The following is a 16223-nucleotide window of genomic DNA, read 5'->3' on the forward strand; positions in this document are numbered from 1 at the left end:
TTGTCAGTCAGAAGAAACTACAAAGCAACACACAGTAAATAGTATATAAACACCAAACAAAATAATAAAATTTGTAATTATCTGTAAAAAATCAGTGTCTCATGGATTATTTTCTTGGATTACTGTTTAAAATCTCAGAAGCAATATTTTGAGAAGAATATGATTACAACAATTCTAGTGGAAACAGCAAAATATGCTCAGTGAACAGTCTGTGTGTACAGCCACTGGTCTAAATCAACTCCACTGCCAAAATGGCAAGCACCAGGCAATGTGTAAAATGAATAGACAATTCAGAAATGTCCAACAGATAACTAAAATTGAAATTTTATTTTTTTTTCAATAATATTCATCAGACAATTTTCTGACAAGACTTTTCTGAAAGATGAAGTGCAAATGGGAACCCTGTAAGAATGTTTAGAAGAATTGTACATGACATTTTTAAGCGCCACTAAGTACACATTGAATACTTTGTAAGTATATAGGCATAGCAACATGCAAGTGTCATGTACCCAACATTACAATATGCATTTTGTCTGCTTGAAGTTATTAACGAGGAAATAAAATGAAGTAAATGTGTCTTATCATCAGTGCAATATGTTTAATTCCCGTGGATTTTTTTTTTTTACAGGTTAGCATTTGTATTTCTGACCCATTGAAATATATCCTTCCCAGGGCCATAAATTGTCAGTGTAAGAGCAGAGTATACTGGAGTTCCTAGGACAACACACTTACACTGACCATGAATAGATGAAGTTGTTATAGTCCTTTCACAAATTATGCCTTATTATTTATTCTAGGAAACTTCCTGCTGAACTGAAGGTTTTTTGTAGTTATAAAATATCTAGGCTAAAAGTAAAGGATGCACAAGGATTGCTTTAAAATTCTTCTGAAAAAGAGCTAAATAGCAACTCAAACATGTGCATTAAGGACTTGAGCCTTGTTCTCTTCAAATCAATAGGCATATTGTACTCAATTTTTATGGAAGCAGGACATATATGAATCCAGTAATCCATGAGCTCACTCTCTTGCCTCACTGTTTTGGCAGAAGCAGATGACTGTAGGTCATATTTGCATAATTTTATGGAAGTTATAGAGGGGTATAAGCAAATCTGCTTTCACTGAAAAAGGACAACTTGTGCAACTGCATATTTACTAACATTAATCAATATGCATAGAAAGGAGAGAAAGAGGAAATGATAAAGAAATCAACCCAGCAATTAAAGCTTATCGTCCTCTTTATAATCAACACAAAGGACTGGTGATCACCCTTACCATTTTCCTTACAAGTTATTACTTTAAAATCCCTCCCTTTAAACCTATTATATAAACCCTTCAATATTTCCTTTTGGAATAAGACAGAGAAAATTAGCATGTTTAGAAGAAAATAGCATTGGTGATTTTCAGCACTATGCATAAGGGCAGGCTAAGGCTGTTTGTGTTGAAATGTGAGATCAGAGCTCACACATGAAACACTGCTGGCTGGACCCTGAACACAGGGAAAGTGCTAAAGTGCTGACCCCAACAGGCTTGGCTTTGCACCTGAAATCTTAAAAAACAGAAGCAACAAAAATCCTTGAACTTTTCTTTAATAGTAGCTCAGATTGCTGCTTTTAGAGGAGACACTTTTATTTTTTCCCTCCCTCCTTTCCAATTAGATCGCTGCTTTTAGCCCAGCAGAGAATAAATGTGGAGGGCAGATCTACAGTAAACACAGAAGCCACAAAGAATTTTTTTATTTCTTTTTTTTTTTTTTTTTTTTTCCATCTACTGCAAGGCTCTGGAAGCCCCTAGTACTGTAAAGTCATCATATTGGCTTCACACCTTCTGTCTGGTTGTGAGTACATTAAACATTGCTAAAGAAAATGAACACAGCTTGACAACAAGATGATTCCTAGATGCTGGAAGAATTCCCTTAAGGGCTGCTGGAAGCGCACAAGGCTTGGAGCATCCTGAGGATGTGGAGTGATACAGAAGTGTGCTGTTAAACCATGTTTGTACCCTTATTTTCTCCTGAGTTAAAAGAAGTGCAGAGTGCTGGGTTAGATTCCTCGATAGCAAGAAGGAACTGTGCTAGTTTCTATTAATGCACAAAGTCCACTCTGAAAAACCAAGCAGGAAGTCCTACTCTTGAAAAGAGTTTCTACTCTGCTCTGTTGACATCAAAGGCTGCTCTATCCATTTAATTTTCTCCTATCGTTTGCAATAGTCCTTGTCTGTTCCCCACGCATTGAGTGTTTTTAATGTAAACATGCCCTGGCAATATTATGCTTAAATAAGTAAGAGACAAGTCAGGATATCTAAACAGTATTGATATTGCATATTTAATTCAAAAGCTTGCATGTGCTTTTAAAAGTTTCTCTTCGTACCTGCACGCCTTACTGGTAAGAACTGTGTTGCAGTTGGATTGCACATCATTATCTAGTGCTGACTAAATATTGATGTGTTATAGCAGTTTATTTTTAAGCTGTTTGGGATGAATCCCCAGCCAGTGTAAATTGGCCCACATTTAAGGCAACAGAGTGAAGCTGATTTATACCAGCTGAGGCTGTGTCTTTATGCCCTGCTAAAAGCTCAAACTATCTCAAAATTAGTCAAGAACAGGGCAAGAATTATGAACCCAGGCAATACTTTTTTTCTAGTTTTAACAGAAAAAAAAATAATACAGTGATATCATTTCAAGACTAAACCAAAGATTCTAGTAGTATTTAAAATGTATACAAATCTCTCATAGCTAGTATTTAGACTAAGAGGTAGATGTCATATTCTAGGAACAGTATAGTGTGGAATGATGCTAATGGCAGTTTCTAAATACATGTATTTGCCTGTTACACAGGACACAAAGGAGGGTTATAGCAATGGCAACCACAAGAAAGCTTACAATATTCTTTTCTTCATTTGATACTCTATGTTATCTCTCTTTCAGTGCATTTCTTCTGGAAGGGTATGATGGAAAAGTGTCAAGAAGCAAAAAGCTCTGTAATACAAAACTTCATGTTTACAAAATGTTAGCTTTGTAATTAAAGGCATCCTCTGTACTTTAATGGAAGTATTTTGTACTTACAATTTAACATTACCTGGAGTTACTGGGAAAGTAGTGGAAATTCCAGGTGAGGTGATTCAGCAAAATAGGGGTCAGAAGAATGCAGCTCTCTCTCTCTTTCTCTCTCTCTTTCTCTGTTGTTCATGCTAAAAATACCAGGGCATATGGCAGCATATTTCAGCATCTTAACATACTAGGTTCCCTTGAGGACAGAAAAAAAGAGGAAACTTGTGCTGTTGAGCCAGAAATAAGATTACAGAACAGTGTTGCCAGACAGAGTGCTGGCAGCCAAGCCATTAGCGGAGTCAGTGTCTTACTTTGCCTAAAGGTGTTTCAGTGATATTTAATGAGCCTCCAAGAAATGGAAAGCAAAGCTAGTGAGAATGAGGACTGGTATGAGCATTTTTATAAATTAGTTGTCATTGCAAGTAGAGGAATTACACATATTGCATTAGGATATCCACTGCTTGTATATGTACCTTCCACTTCTTCCTTGTGACTGTTAGGGGTCACCCCCTGCCTGAAATAATCAAAATGCATATTATAATTACACGGTTTTCCAATATCCATACACAGCAAGTACAAGATACTTACATGTAAGTACACTGTATTTACCTATATTTTTGCATAGTTTTTAGTGTGTACTTTGTGCCACTTAATAAAAAGCATTACTCGTTATTTTTTGCTGTTGTTTGTTTTTCTCCATTAGACAGCTTATTAAATTAAAGTTAAAGTAGCTGGGATTTTTGGTATGTTCATCACAGATTACCAGTTCCTAGGAGTGTAGAGAATAGACATTTGGAGGAGTCTGGGTAAGCGGTGGGGGAAGCTGCAGTGTGAACATGAAGTTTTAAATCACCTCCTTAATTAAGAAATGCAACGTCAGATTCACGGTGCTAATTTAATAAACTTACCTTTAATTTGAACGGAATTGTAAAGGTAAGAACTCCATTTTCCTTTTGGTAACACTTTACAATAAGTGGCACTAAATTACACTATAACTGCTATGTTACAGGGAATTACATGTAACTACACTGTAACTGTTGAAATAGCTACTGTACATGTGCGTACATGGTAACTTCAGTGCTGTTACAATCATGAATTACATAATTACAGATGATTCTGTCCTTTCTTTTCATTGAAATAGTTATATATATATATATTATACTGCAATGAAAATACACAAGATGTTAACTTTCATGTCTTACTTAGAAAAGTTGGTTTTCTTCATGTATTCCTTTACAGAGGGAGTCTCAGTGCAAGACGAACCATCCTTAAGTAAATGTGGAAACTTTTTGAAGTGTTCTAGCTTAAACTCTGAGCCTCAAGTTAAACATCAGGTTCCTTAAACTGTCTCTTGGTTTGTCAGATGACCCTAAAAGAGTGGGATGATGCACCCCTTGTCTTCTGATGCACCGCTTTCTTGTTCAAAACATGAGAATGTTCTTGAAGCATTTAAAAAAAAAAATAAAATCTACATCAAAAAGTTTAAAAATAATCAGCAATCGACACTGTAAACAGTACACTGGCAGAAACTAGCTACCTGGTCTTGAGAAAACTACTCTGCAAGTAAAGTGTGGGAGAGGATGTCACCTACATCGTAACAAAGGTGGTTCCCGTTCAGAGCCTCCGTTTTACACGCTCCATGGGCACCTCACACCGTAGGAAAAACAATTTTTTCAGAATGGGAACTTCGACAAAGGGAATGGACAACTGGCTTTTGGCCTACTTAAAGTGATTGAGTTGAACCATGCTGAGCCATGATTCTGCTTGCAGAAAAGAGGGGGATGCCTCTTTACACCTAGTGTGGTAATTTCAACCTGTGAAAACCAGACAGGCCTGCGAAGTGCTACCCAGGTAGAATGCTCTGTGTGGGGTTTTTCACACCTGTGCTGTGCACAGATGCAAGGGACATCACCAGGTGCAAGATAACGGAAGATCAGCCGTGTTAAAAATGAGCATATGTGAGAAGTTTTAATTGAAAGCCAATGGAAAAAAACCCCTATTTTAACAGTACAATTTGTATCAGTACAATTTATATGTCTTTTTTTTTGCCAAGTTGAAATGCTGTTTCTATGCCACCGGAGAAAATGGTTTGAAATTGTTACCACGAGGACAATTCTCCTTTGGAAGGTCCTACCTGACCTTGGCAGTGTAATGGTTCAAGTAGCAATTCTGCTATTCCAACAAGCTGGAGTTAGGAAGAATGCAAAAAGTCGTAAACACCACGCAGGTGGGGAATTCCACTTGAGCAAATAAGGCTCTCATCCAGGGAAGCACTTATTTTTTAAGCATATGAATAGTGCCTTATACTCCAATGGAACTTCTCTGATGCCCAAAGCTATGTGCTTAAAAGCTTAGTTGGACTGGGCCCCAGGTCCTGAAATAAAAATTAGTTGTAAGTGGTACTGTACTGTAGCTAATGTAACGTACTGCTGTGACAAGAACCCATATTTTTGGTATTAAACTGAATAACTTCCTTTGCCAGCCTTTCACATGTGTATGTTTTGAAAGACATGAATATCTTGTAAACCTATACTAGTTTTCAATGTGTCTAGTAGCACCTACCTGGTTCTCTCAAACTACCATATTATATTAACATATTATTGCATTTTTCCACACATGGGTATGGAGTGAACTGTAAAAACAAGCATGCAATCACATCAATGCAGACTTATTTCTTTAAAATGTCATACTGTATATGATTTATTATGTTAACACTCAACCACATCATATTATTTATGTCTGTATATTTTGAAAAAAAGTGCTGCTTTGATTGACGTCACCTTTTTTTCTTAGAAATTAACAAGATAAATGCTTCAACAAAAACAATTAAAATACTCTAATATTGTCCTTAAAAGGTTTATATTCTTCTGATAAATAATCTGACACAGCACCTTTATCTTCCATTTTACCATACTACATGATGTCGTACTCCAAACTCTCCCTTCCCCACACAAAAATAAAATCCCAGGAGAAAGTCCTTTACAGCAGACCATCATGCTTTTATGCTTCACAAATACAGCAACCAGAGAGAAATACTCTTTCGACAAAGGTGCAAAAGGTAGGAGCAAAACAAGCTCCAACTAGGCTAACTCACGTTCTCCAGTGTAGAATCGTTCCCAAGAGCTGTTATGGCAACCTTTTCATTTCATTGGAAGAGGAAATAAGCCGATGGGCTTACAGTGTTTTGTTGTCATATTTAAGAGCATGTGATTTTTCAGCTGTCAATTACACAAAAAAATTTCAGAAATAATCCAAACAGAGACTTTCACTGTGGAGCTAAAAGCATGGCAGGAATTCTCTATCATTCACGGTGACATAAGTTTGTACCTCACAAAATGCATAGACAGGAATTTAATATAAAGAATTAGTCCATTTACTGTATACACAAAACATATATCTTTTGTTTTAACACTTCTATTTTTCTTTTTTTTTTCCCTTTTTTTTTTAATTTTTTTTTTTTTTTTTTTTTTTTTTTTTTTTTTTTTTTTGGCAAACCAACATAGAGAAGCAGCTCTGGAACTGCCAAATTAAAAATTGAGAATTTTAGCAACTCAATAGTATTTTTTAAGGATAGTAATCAAATGTGGTTGTAATTTAAAACCTGAGGCTGTGCACTGGTTGTTAGCTTAAAACTACCTTTCCATATAACATTGTGCTTCCATTGTATAACAAAGAAAAAATTAACAAGAACTAGAAAAGTTTGCTGCTGAACAGTGCTAGGACATACAGACAAAAAAAATACTAACACATGTTATCTACTCAGAATATTGATTTGAGTCATATCTAAAGGGATATAATGGACATTAGAGAATGCTTACTTGTGACTGACAGCTACTGCCAAAAAAAGTTGAATATGTATCAAATAATGTTTAATTGAATTTATTATATGCACTATATACAGATACTAAAATGCCTTGCAGTTGTGTCCCATGAACACTTCAAATTTGAGTAGGCAGGTGAGTTCATGTTTAGCAAATAAATTATAAAAACATAAATTACTCAGAAAATTCTCTAATCTTCGTGATTCCAAAAGCCAGTAAAAGGGTAGGACAAATTGTTTCAAATAAAGCACTATTATCTAACTTTGCAGAATCTGTATAGCTATTCAGCATGTTTTCACCACTGAAACATGGCATTGTTATCAAGGTACCACTTAAATCATAACAAAACAAAGCAAAACAAAACAAAAAATTCACTGGACTGATCTGTTTTTCCACCGAATCCAAACATAAAGGAAACTATACTAAACAGATTTCAATCTGTGTTTCCAAGGGCAAATGTTTCAAAAACAAGTTGCTTTTTGAATTATAGATAGACATGTATAAAACATTCTTTGTAAACCTCTAATCTTAGACTTAACATTTTCTGTAAGTAAATTAGGACCTTACCTAATAGTATTCGTTATGAATTTTGTTCTAGGACATACTAGTAGGGACATGATAAAAGAAAACTGAAAAAGAAAGCTGCGTAACATTTAAAAATGTAGAAAACTTGGATTAAGATGATGATTAACATTGTTAAGGCTGTATATTCAAGCACTGTATGTTAAGAGAGCAGTGGATATGATTTTTAGGCAATAAGAAATGTCCTGTTTTACGCATGATACTGTAATTATAGAATGATGATGTCAACAGCTGATTGTTGGCATAAACTGGCTACTTATAGCAGGTATGCGAGTTAATAAAGATAGCAGAAGATGGCAGAAAGGAATTCTGAGAAATGATAGCCAGTTTTCTCCAGCAGTCAGCCTGATAAGTAAAACTCCAAGATTCTAGCTCTGCATCTAAATGAAATACTCTTTTTTCTCCTCTGCATTGACTTGGCTGCCTTCTGCATTGATAATGGCTGTGTCGGCATCAGGTGCATCTTCAGCTCCTTTTGCTTCATTTGTTAAATATGTTCCTATAGGAATCAGTACAACAGGAAAGAAAAAAAAAAGAAGAAAGGTTAGTTGTTTTTTTTTTTTTTTAGCTTTACGCTGCATTACAGGAAGTACATTTCTAACAATGCTCCGATTATTTCATGAATGGACAAATATGGACACAGTTTTAGTATGCATCATAAAGGTATGCTCAGCTTTCTCATCTGCCTAAGAAATACTTACACTTTTTATACTGCTAATGCACATACACAAACTCTGTTATATTCACAATATTAAGGAAGTTATATCCACAATAAATTAAGGAAATATTTTAATAAAAATCCACTTTATCTAACTTCAGTAATATGCAATATATTTTGCAGTTCTAGAACAAGTGATAAAACTTTGATTGTTTCATGGAGTAATTACCCATCAAAACCAAACTAACTTTGAAGACTTAGATATTCAAAAACGTATTTGGTTTTTTATTTTATTTTAATGGCCACTGATTATTTGTATTTCTGTTCTTTCTTGATCATATCTATGCTTTAATTTTACAGAATCGTATCATAGTAGTTTCCAAGAATTACAAAATTAAGGCAGTTTTATTAACTGAACCAACTCACATTGTACTATCACAGCTATTTTTATGCTCTGGATATGAATAAAAAGAATTGTGTACAATAATCAAATTTCCCTTTGTGAAAAGCATTATTTATGTTGGCATAATAAGTAAAACTGTTCATTCAGAAAAGTAAAACAAAAGAGACACACTTTCATTGGCTCATTAAAAAAAAAAAATCTTGGTTTTCCCTCACACGGTCCAATCAAATTAAAAAGATGTTTTTACGAGCTTATGTTTGCTAGGCATATGATTATCTAACATGAGGCTTAATGAATTAATACCAACACTCATCCTCTCTTCATTCCTTTTTAAAATTCTTTTGAGGGGAGTGGCATGGAATCAACCTATTTTTAACAACAGGTCCACAAGACATGCAGAGGTTAAATCTCAAGAAATGATTTTGGAATTAACTAGGTCAAAATCAAATCATAGAGAAGTCAGAAATCAGTGTCACCCCATCCCTGTTATCTCTAAGGGCAGAGGGGACTGAAAATGAAAAGAGCAGAATTATTAAGGTGAAATCACTGAATAAAGTAAAGCTTGCCCCAGGAATTAACCCCTTATTCCAGAGGGATCCTTGGTAAACTGATTTGAAAATTTGCCAACGGTTTCTAATATTATCTTTTGAATACACACTTAAAATATCAGCATAATGTATTAAAAGGAAAAGTCTTGTTCACTTGATATATATATATATTGAGAATTGCTACATAAAACTATGAGATCATGTAATCAAGTGTCCAGGTTAAGGGCCAAAACCAAGGGGCAATCTTACCTCTTAGTCTCTCTAAATAACTGACTTATAAGATGATGTGTCCTTTGCCTTAGCCACTGGAAAACTGGTCAAAATTCACAGGGGCTTCGCTTGCAACTGGACTGTGAACTAAGCTCTTTTATTCAGACCATTTAGCAGATGGGGAAAGGTGAAAGAGAATGGCACATGAATTCCCACTGAATTCATGCCACGCTTCCAAAAGTGACGGAACTTCCGCTAAATCTGTCCTACCTTTATGTCTTGCCAGGTATCGACCAAGGAGAATTATAGAACATAGTGTTACAAAGACAACTACAGCCACTATTCCTCCTATAAGAGCATGGTCAGGTCCGGTCTGTCCAGCCAGAGCGTTTGGATCTAGAGGGAGAAACAAAAAGCAAGAGTGGTCCTACACAGACAAAATATGACGGGAAAATTCAGAATACCAAGCTTTATACTGATCATCCTGAAAATAGGGCATTGCCTTCTTTAATATTCAGCATGGTTATTCCCACTTTTACCCCCAGTAACTTATCAACAACACAGTGCTGCTTGTATTCCCAGATTGTTAAAACCCTGAGGGCATCGCTGTTACAAAAAATATTACCTTATTCTTCTTTCGGCAGAGGTTATTAAATGGGAAAGGTTTCTAGTTTTGTCCTCATCATTTTACAACTGAAAACCTGGCCATAGTTATTTATAGAAGAAAAAACAAGGAACTGAGAATTGGGGATTGGATAGCATCAGCAGAATAGTGTCTGCATAATACATAATTTATAGAATTGATTCTCAGTGGGGAATCCTTATATATTCTTTGCTCTTCATTCCTATCCTATTGCACCAGAAATAAAAAGGTAGATAAAGTGCAGCCGTGCCAAGTTCCTCTGCACATGGCTGAGTCTGCATGAATTTGGTCAGATAAAGGTATCAGGCAACCTGAAGGATCATCATTCAGTCCCAAGTGTCAGTTTGTGAACTTACTACGACTGCTCGATTAATACCCAATGTGAGTAAGCCTGCAATAGATATAACCATTAGCAGGCTCATTTTACTAGCTCTGTTCAGAGCTCTAGGAATACTGTCAGATTCAAGCTTTCTGTGCTGCTCACGAGCCTGATGCTTCACAAAAGTTGCAAAGAAGCAATCATGGGAAATGGCACTATTTAGTGGAGCTTTTCAACAATGAACCAGCAACCTGTGACTTTGACACACCAGATATATGCAGTAGAAGGGGAAAATTCAATCTAAGGATCATGGTAAGATTTCTATTATAATGAAAGCGCCTCTGCTATGAAGATCTGTCTGAAGATGCTATTAGCATGTACTGTATGCTGCAATCAGTCCACTCTCACTGATTCAAGGGCATTTCCCTTGTATGAGCTGTTTATAGCCCACGGGATAGTTTGCAAACAACTTCTTTGCTTTGCAAAAGGGAAAGGCAAGGAAATATATTTACACAGAAAAGAGGGCGAGTCCGTGAAGATGATTAGAAGGGCCTGTGATACTGCTGGGGCAGTGTGATTCCATAATACCATAATCACAGTCTGCTGACCATGATCACTGTGCAGCAGCAGAATGCATGGGTACATCTGATGTGGGAATCTCATGAGGTTTAACAATGCCAAGTGAGAGGTCTGGCACCTGGGGAGGGGCAAATTCCGGTATCAACACAGGCTGGAAGATGAACAGATCAAGAGCAGCCCTTCTGAGAAGGACTTGGGTGTGCCATGTTTGCTGGCAGTCCAGAAAGCCAACTGCATCCTGGGCTGATGCCACAGTGTGGGCAGGAGGTGAGGGAGGGGATTGTGCCCCTCTGCTCCGCTCTGGGAGATCCCACCTGCAGTGCTGCCTCCAGCTCTGGGGTCCCCTGCACAGGAAGGACATGGACCTGTTGGAGCAACTCCATAGGAGGGCCACCAACATTAATAGAGGCATGGAGCACCTCTCCTATGAGGAAAGGCTGAGAGAATTAGTATTATTCAGCCTGGAGAAGAGAAGGCTTCAGGGTGACATAATTGGGGCCTTCCATTACCTGAAGGGAGCCTATGAGAAAGATGGAGAGGGACTATTTACAAGGGGATGTAATGATATGACAAGGGGAAATGGCTTTAAACTGAGAGATATTAATTTTAAATTAGATATTGGGAAAAAATTCTTTACTGTGAGGTTGGCGAGGCACTGGAAGAGGTTGCCCAGAGAAGCTGAGGATGCCCCATCCTTGAAAGTGTTCAAAGCCAGGATGGATGGGGCTTTATGCAACCCGGTCTAGAGGAAGGTGTCCCTGCCCATGGAACTAGATGATCGTTAAGGTCCCTTCCAACTAGCCATTCTATGATCTACAAACATACAAGTGTACAGAAATATAATGTTATATAGATTAAATAAAACAATCGTGTTTTCCCCTCCTTTTGTAATCTGTGAGGCATTCTGAAACCACACTTTCAGGTTTGCTGGAGCACAGAGTGGTATGGCCACTGCTACAGACTCAGTTCTGCTCTTCACGGTCACTGGGTTCATCAGACATGACTGTCACTTGTTGCTGGCTTTCAGAGCTCCCACATCATTCTCTTCTGGTTGCCAAGAGGACTTTGGGGAAGCTGATCACATCATGTGGACATGATGGCAAGTGGTAGGTTTAGGGCCTCAAAAAAAGCTACAAACACCTAATAAAGTCAGCTGTGGCTGCTTCTTCCTCCAACTCCACAGAGCTCCCAGCATGGTGCTGCTGTTGGTGGCACTATGCTGAGCATACATAATCAGTCCAAGGGCACTTAGGCTCTGTTTTGATGACTAAAACTGAACCCCAAGTTCTGTGCACCAGCAGACTAGCAGGGGGAAGCAAGAATGCTGAAGCATTGCCTTGGCACAGCAAGAGCTTGGAGCGTGCAGCCATCCTCTTCTGTGCCTTGCAGGGGCTTTGTTTTCTGAGAGGAGCAAGGAGGAGGTGACTGCTCACTTGACAAGATGAGAGGTGACAGCTTGCTGCAGGAATGTCAGCCTGCTTGAGCCATCTAGAAAATTCCTCCTTTTGTGGTGCCTGTGGCAATGCTGACTTAAACCTGCTCCCTGCAGCACGAAGGCAGCACCCACATGGGCTCTGAGGAGCAGGTCCTGTGTGCGACCTGCGGGAGATGCTCTTCTACAACGCTGGGTCAGGAGCAGCCAGAACATATTTTCCCACTAAAAACTAACTACTCCAGCTGGTATACTGGCAGTAACATTAAAGAACGAAAGGAGATATTTTAAGGGATAATGAACTTCCTGATGTAGATGATAATCCAGACAAGGGTTAGCACAGAACTTCAGAGGCATTTTTTGAAAAGCTGGTTGAAGTGCACAGCCTTACCTTAATACCCTGATTTACAGTGTGTGTTCTCTGCGAGCTTTAATAAACATTATAGATAAAAATCCTCACAATACACTGAGATGAGTACTCCTCTCTGTTTTCATCCTATGTATAGTGAGTCACTCTATATAGTGACTCACTCCTCCTCTGACATACTTGATGTGACTACATGAAGTGACCTAAAGCCAGCATAAACATAAGGTTTCCACCTAATAGTGTAGATTAATGAGATTCTAATACTGCTATAGGTTGAAATTTTTAACATTAAAATTAATGTAGGTATTCGTTGGACTGCAAAAGTAGTATTATATATTTTGCTATAATCTCAACATTGCTATCAAGGCCAAACTATATTGGTTAGCATTGCTAGAGAAGTTTGTCCAGGAAAAAACCTATACATGACCTATTACCAACATACAATATTATACATACTATAATAATACATATTACCAATGAACAATTTATTTATTAAAAGAAAAAAGGAAAGGAAGGAGAGGAAGGGAAAGATGGAGGAGAAGGAAATTAAGATGGTTAAAAGTGGCCAACATTTTCTTGGGAAACAAGCATTTTTTTGTCTCAAAATGAAAATCTGTACAACATAAACAATATTCTGAACAGGAAGAATACCTCATGAATAGTGTCATCATTGAAAAATAATGTTAGCATTAAATATAAATATGCTCTACATTATGCATACAGAGTAATGCAGTATACTTTTGCCTTTCACGAAGTGACCTAAGCCCCATGAGTGAATTATAGATCTGGGGATATCTATCACCGTATAAATAATTTCTATATCAAAATGTGCCTGAGCAGTATTTGAAAAATAGAAATACAGGGATTTGGAAACTATGCCTTTTTGTATTTTAGGTATCTATACAGCATTATACATACTTATAACCCAGCTGTTCTCATTAAAAAAAAAATTAGATTACACTGTTATCGTTTCACATATATACTGTTTTTTCCTGCATGACCACAGACAGCTACAGTAGTCATGGCCTGAAACAGTGAAATTACAATTTTGCAATCAGACGATCTTCTTCAAAGATCAGTTCTTCTTCTGTTTATTTCATCTTTTGATGAGACTAAGAAAAACTTACGGAAAGATAATGACACAGAAGCACTTAATTCTCTTTTATTTGCTTTTATTCTAAATTTAGGAAGCCTCTTCAAAGTCCTGATTGCTGATGCTGTGAAGATGTGCCCATTTTCAGCTTCTGGGATTTGGCCATTACTGTTTGTTCACAAACAGTGAATACACTTAAACGAAATAGCACACATTTAAATTAAATAACATTCTTAAAATTACTGAGTAAAAAAAAAAATGTATCATTCACCAGGAAATGAAACACATCAGTCAAATCTTAGACCCATTAAATAAGTAGATATGCGCTTTTATGACCTGCTGACGAAGTTTCAGTGTAGAATATTTTAATATGAATTCACACTTTAGTTAAGCAGAGAAATTTTGGAACAGTTTTTCATGCTTTTGCATAAAGTATATGTTAATTATTCATCTAATTTCAGTTTCTTCATGCATAAGTTTCCTTCTTATTTATGCATAGTTGACTTGACTGAGCAGGCTGCAGGAAAGGGTCAGATAACCCTTTCCTGAGCCAAGGCAGAACAAGCACATTTGTGAATGCTGAAATGGCATATTTTTGGGAATATATGCTCAAGTAGTCCCCTCTACTGCAGAACTTTATCAACATGTATTTTTATCTCACATCTGAATTTTTTAAAAAAAGTCACTCTGAGATGACCTAGGTTTGAGGCATCCAAAATAATAATTTGTTTTGACCATTTCTACTAAAAGAAAAACTGGAAATAAAGGTCCTAATTTGCTGTGAAGCTTAAATAGCATTCATAAAATGAAGAGATATTAAGTATATGTATTATTCATAAATGAGTGTTCCTTAAGGCTGGGAAAAGAACAGAGATGTCCCATTTCTCACAGAAGGACTGAAACCACCAACCTACAGTCACTTTTACTGATTTCATGAATAATCAATTGCTGTGGCACAGTAGAATCACTCCAACAAGGGATCCTGGGGCTCCATGTTACAATTTGGTGGAAAAATCTCTTCAAATGACTCCTGCTTCTTTCCCTATATTCAGGGTCTTTCTGTCACCCCCAGTACAACTTGCCAACACTTCACACTCTTGCAAAAGCAATTGTTTGAAGGACCTGGCTCAAAATCAGATCAGTAAAGCAATGTGCATTCTAGGGTGGAGAAACTCAAAAAGTACAAAAATTAAATAAATTACTCTGTCATATTTGAGAGGCTGTTGAATTGGTGTAGACAGGAGTGAAAAGGAGTGGTGGGAGACAGTCAACATTTTTGGAGAGAATCTGTCAAGCAACCACAAATTATGAGGCATCTACAACTGCACTACTTTCAAGTGCTCTGGCCAGCAGAGAGCAAACTGCAAAAAACTACAGAAAGCAAGTAGTTTTGGGTTTTGTGGAGTCCACCAGTGAATGTAAGTTACATTAGGAATATCACCCACTGACATTTCCCTGCATGTCAGCTTAATTTCCTAAGGAGAGATACCTTGTGTGATCACGCTCTCACTCTCTCCAAATTACTTAAGAACCATGGATCCATTACAGGAAGTTTTAAGAGGCAGTAAAGATCTCAAGATTATTGTTTTCCTATAACTAACCTGAGAGCACAGGCTACAGCAGGAGCTCAGACCGTCTTGGATATCAGGGAATGTGTAAGATAGATACCTTTATAAAAACCCTAACAGAGACAGAAGTTTCAGTTAAAATCTCTGCCCAAGAATCAATTTTTCTTTAGAGTTCTCAATTTTTCATTAGAGTTGTGTCTCCATTGCAAATATTTTAGTGCCCAGTATGGCACAGATCCTGTTTGAAGCTTTTCACATGGTTAGGTGGCATTTATAACATCTGAGCCCTTCCTACTTCACCTTTTTCCTCTTTCCCCCAAAACCCACCCTTCCTGCTTCTCTTCCTTCCTGTCTCATAAGGGGTCAGGTCACACTGCAGTATTTCTATAATTCAGCTAAAAAGGTACTCAGCCATGAGGCATCTCATGGAAACCAGAGGAGATTTCCTTCTGCAGCTTATGGCACAAACTTGGGTCTTAAAATGTAGTTAGACTAATATAATCTGCCAGATTTAGCCATAGGACCTATATGATATTTAACTGTCCCACCAATGCAAATTTTGGGAAAAAAAGCGAAATCTAAACCAAACCAAACTAACCAAATAAAAAAACCCCAACAGCAAAACGAAAGAAATCCCAAAACCTCAAAAACAGAACCTCAGTGATTTACATCAGCAGGAAAAAAGATTGAAGTAGGAATTTTCTCACAATATGGATAGAAGGTTAGACTGAAGTGATAGCTGACAAGGTATTTGCCTTAGGAAAAGTGGCAGTAGTGTTCTCTGTGATAAATGCTGTAAGTAGAATTTACTCATTTTAGCATCTTAATTTGGGCACCCCAGTGTTCAATTTCCCTTGCCTGGCCTAGAGTGCTGAAATAGGTACTTTTAATCTCCTTTTGTAATATACTACTAACCACCAAAATAAATGTATGTGAAACTTGTGAAAGTATTGT

General features: G+C 37.1%; 1 protein-coding gene across 3 annotated transcripts in view; it reads right to left on the reverse strand.

The window, feature by feature from the left end:
• Window positions 1-308: 308 nt before the first annotated feature.
• The window catches only part of CADM2 (cell adhesion molecule 2), a 610491-nt gene continuing 594576 nt past the window's right edge, over window positions 309-16223 (reverse strand). For all 3 annotated transcript variants that reach the window (XM_064643962.1, XM_064643960.1, XM_064643961.1), the window contains 2 exons: window positions 9539-9664; window positions 309-7948 (listed from right to left, as the gene is read on the reverse strand). In XM_064643962.1, the coding sequence (XP_064500032.1) occupies window positions 7830-7948; window positions 9539-9664 (245 nt within the window). In that variant the 3' untranslated portion in view covers window positions 309-7829. The remainder of the gene's footprint in view (window positions 7949-9538; window positions 9665-16223) is intronic.

This window comes from Pseudopipra pipra, chromosome 2 (assembly GCF_036250125.1).
Source record: "Pseudopipra pipra isolate bDixPip1 chromosome 2, bDixPip1.hap1, whole genome shotgun sequence".
Classification (NCBI taxonomy): Eukaryota; Metazoa; Chordata; class Aves; order Passeriformes; family Pipridae; genus Pseudopipra; species Pseudopipra pipra.